Genomic DNA, 1,478 nt, shown 5'->3' with positions numbered 1-1,478 from the left:
GAGAGAGAGAGATTGGTTTAACTTACAGTAGCCAGTCGACTGCTACCAGTAAACTGATGTCTTCAGTCGGTAGTCCCACAGCTGTCAAGATCAGAAGCATCGTCACCAGACCAGCACTGGGAATACTGGCAGCTCCTACGCTAGCGAGAGTCGCTGTAAGGCTACAAACAAAATGTAATTATTTGATTTGATAAGATTAGCTGCAAACTTTAAGAATAATATATCACATGACTCTCATTCTTCCTTTGAAAATGGTGTAATGTGATTTTATTAATAGTTTTGCTAAAAACGTCTAATTTGTCACTATTTATTTACCCTAATCTCGGTCCAAAACCATTTGCTGTGATTTGGTTTTTCTGTAGAACTGAGAAAGAGAACTTTCAAAGAGTATCAACAGTTCATAGTGACCATATCTATCAAGCTAGAAATAATAATATATTTTCAAGTCTTCTGAAACAATATGACAGTTTTATGTGACAAACACATTGACATTTAATTCTTCGTTTACTGATATTTACTGAAAATTCACAAAAAAGAGAACAACTCTTAAGAAACAAACTGCAGTTTTCTTACTGATGGAAAACAAACACTTTTCTGTTAAACTTAAAAACATTGAGGTTGAAAGTAATGAAATAGCAGCCTTTGTTGTCTAAAATGTAGATGGCAAAAATGAGTTGTGCCTTAATGTTTTTATGTTTAACCTGCTACTTTCCATTATGTATTAATGTTTAACGTTTACTGATATTCATTCAGGCTAATCAGTTGTTAGCAGCTGCTACCTGATCCACTGAGTTAAAGAGCTGAACTTGAGAACCAGCTCAGTCCAATTCATAAAATAAATCACTTTTCCGAGAACCAGTTAATAGATTTCATAAATCAGATTGTACTGTTCTTTTCTGACTCAATGATCCAGATGTACCCAGGAATACTATTAGGAATACAGAGCACAATCATATGGACTTCTTCTCTAGTGTTTTTTTTTATATCATCATAATAGCTTGAAGACATGATCACTATGAACTGTCATTGTGTGGCAAAAACTGTGTAAAGATTTTTCTGTTTTTGTTAAACAGAAACAAATAACACTAAACAAGTTTGGTACAATGTGAAGATGAGGAAATAATTACTGAATTTTAATTTTTGGGTAAAATCTTCCTTTAATTGTATATAGCTACCAGGCAACCGCCTACAGTGAATCAGAAGGTACATGTAATCAGAATAACATTTTTGTGAAGTTTATATTAATTTCTTTCTCCAGACATTGGTCTTACCTGACTGTCACGATCTGACCAGGATCAAGTTCTATTCCGTTCATCTGGGCAATAAAGATGGCTGCTACGGCCTCATAAAGCGCTGTACCATCCATGTTGATCGTTGCTCCAACAGGCAACACAAATCGAGTCACTCTCTTGTCAATGCCCAGATTTTCCTCCAGACAGCGGAAAGTAACAGGTAATGTCCCAGCACTGCAAAAGACA

The 1,478-nt window shown here is 35.3% G+C and overlaps 1 protein-coding gene across 1 annotated transcript in view; it reads right to left on the bottom strand.

Annotated features, from left to right (window-relative positions):
• Positions 1–6: 6 nt before the first annotated feature.
• LOC107578783 (excitatory amino acid transporter 2-like) overlaps positions 7–1,478 on the bottom strand; it is a gene marked incomplete at its 5' end in the record, with an annotated part of 6,275 nt that continues 4,803 nt past the window's right edge. The window contains 2 exons of the mRNA XM_016264698.1: positions 7–161; positions 1,272–1,466. Of these exons, the coding sequence (XP_016120184.1) occupies positions 23–161; positions 1,272–1,466 (334 nt within the window). The remainder of the gene's footprint in view (positions 162–1,271; positions 1,467–1,478) is intronic.

The sequence above is a fragment of the Sinocyclocheilus grahami genome, unplaced genomic scaffold, assembly GCF_001515645.1.
Source record: "Sinocyclocheilus grahami isolate Dianchi unplaced genomic scaffold, SAMN03320097.WGS_v1.1 scaffold11930.1, whole genome shotgun sequence".
Taxonomy (NCBI): Eukaryota; Metazoa; Chordata; class Actinopteri; order Cypriniformes; family Cyprinidae; genus Sinocyclocheilus; species Sinocyclocheilus grahami.
Note: the sequence above shows the minus strand (reverse complement) of the source record. Positions and strands in the feature narration are given on the sequence as shown.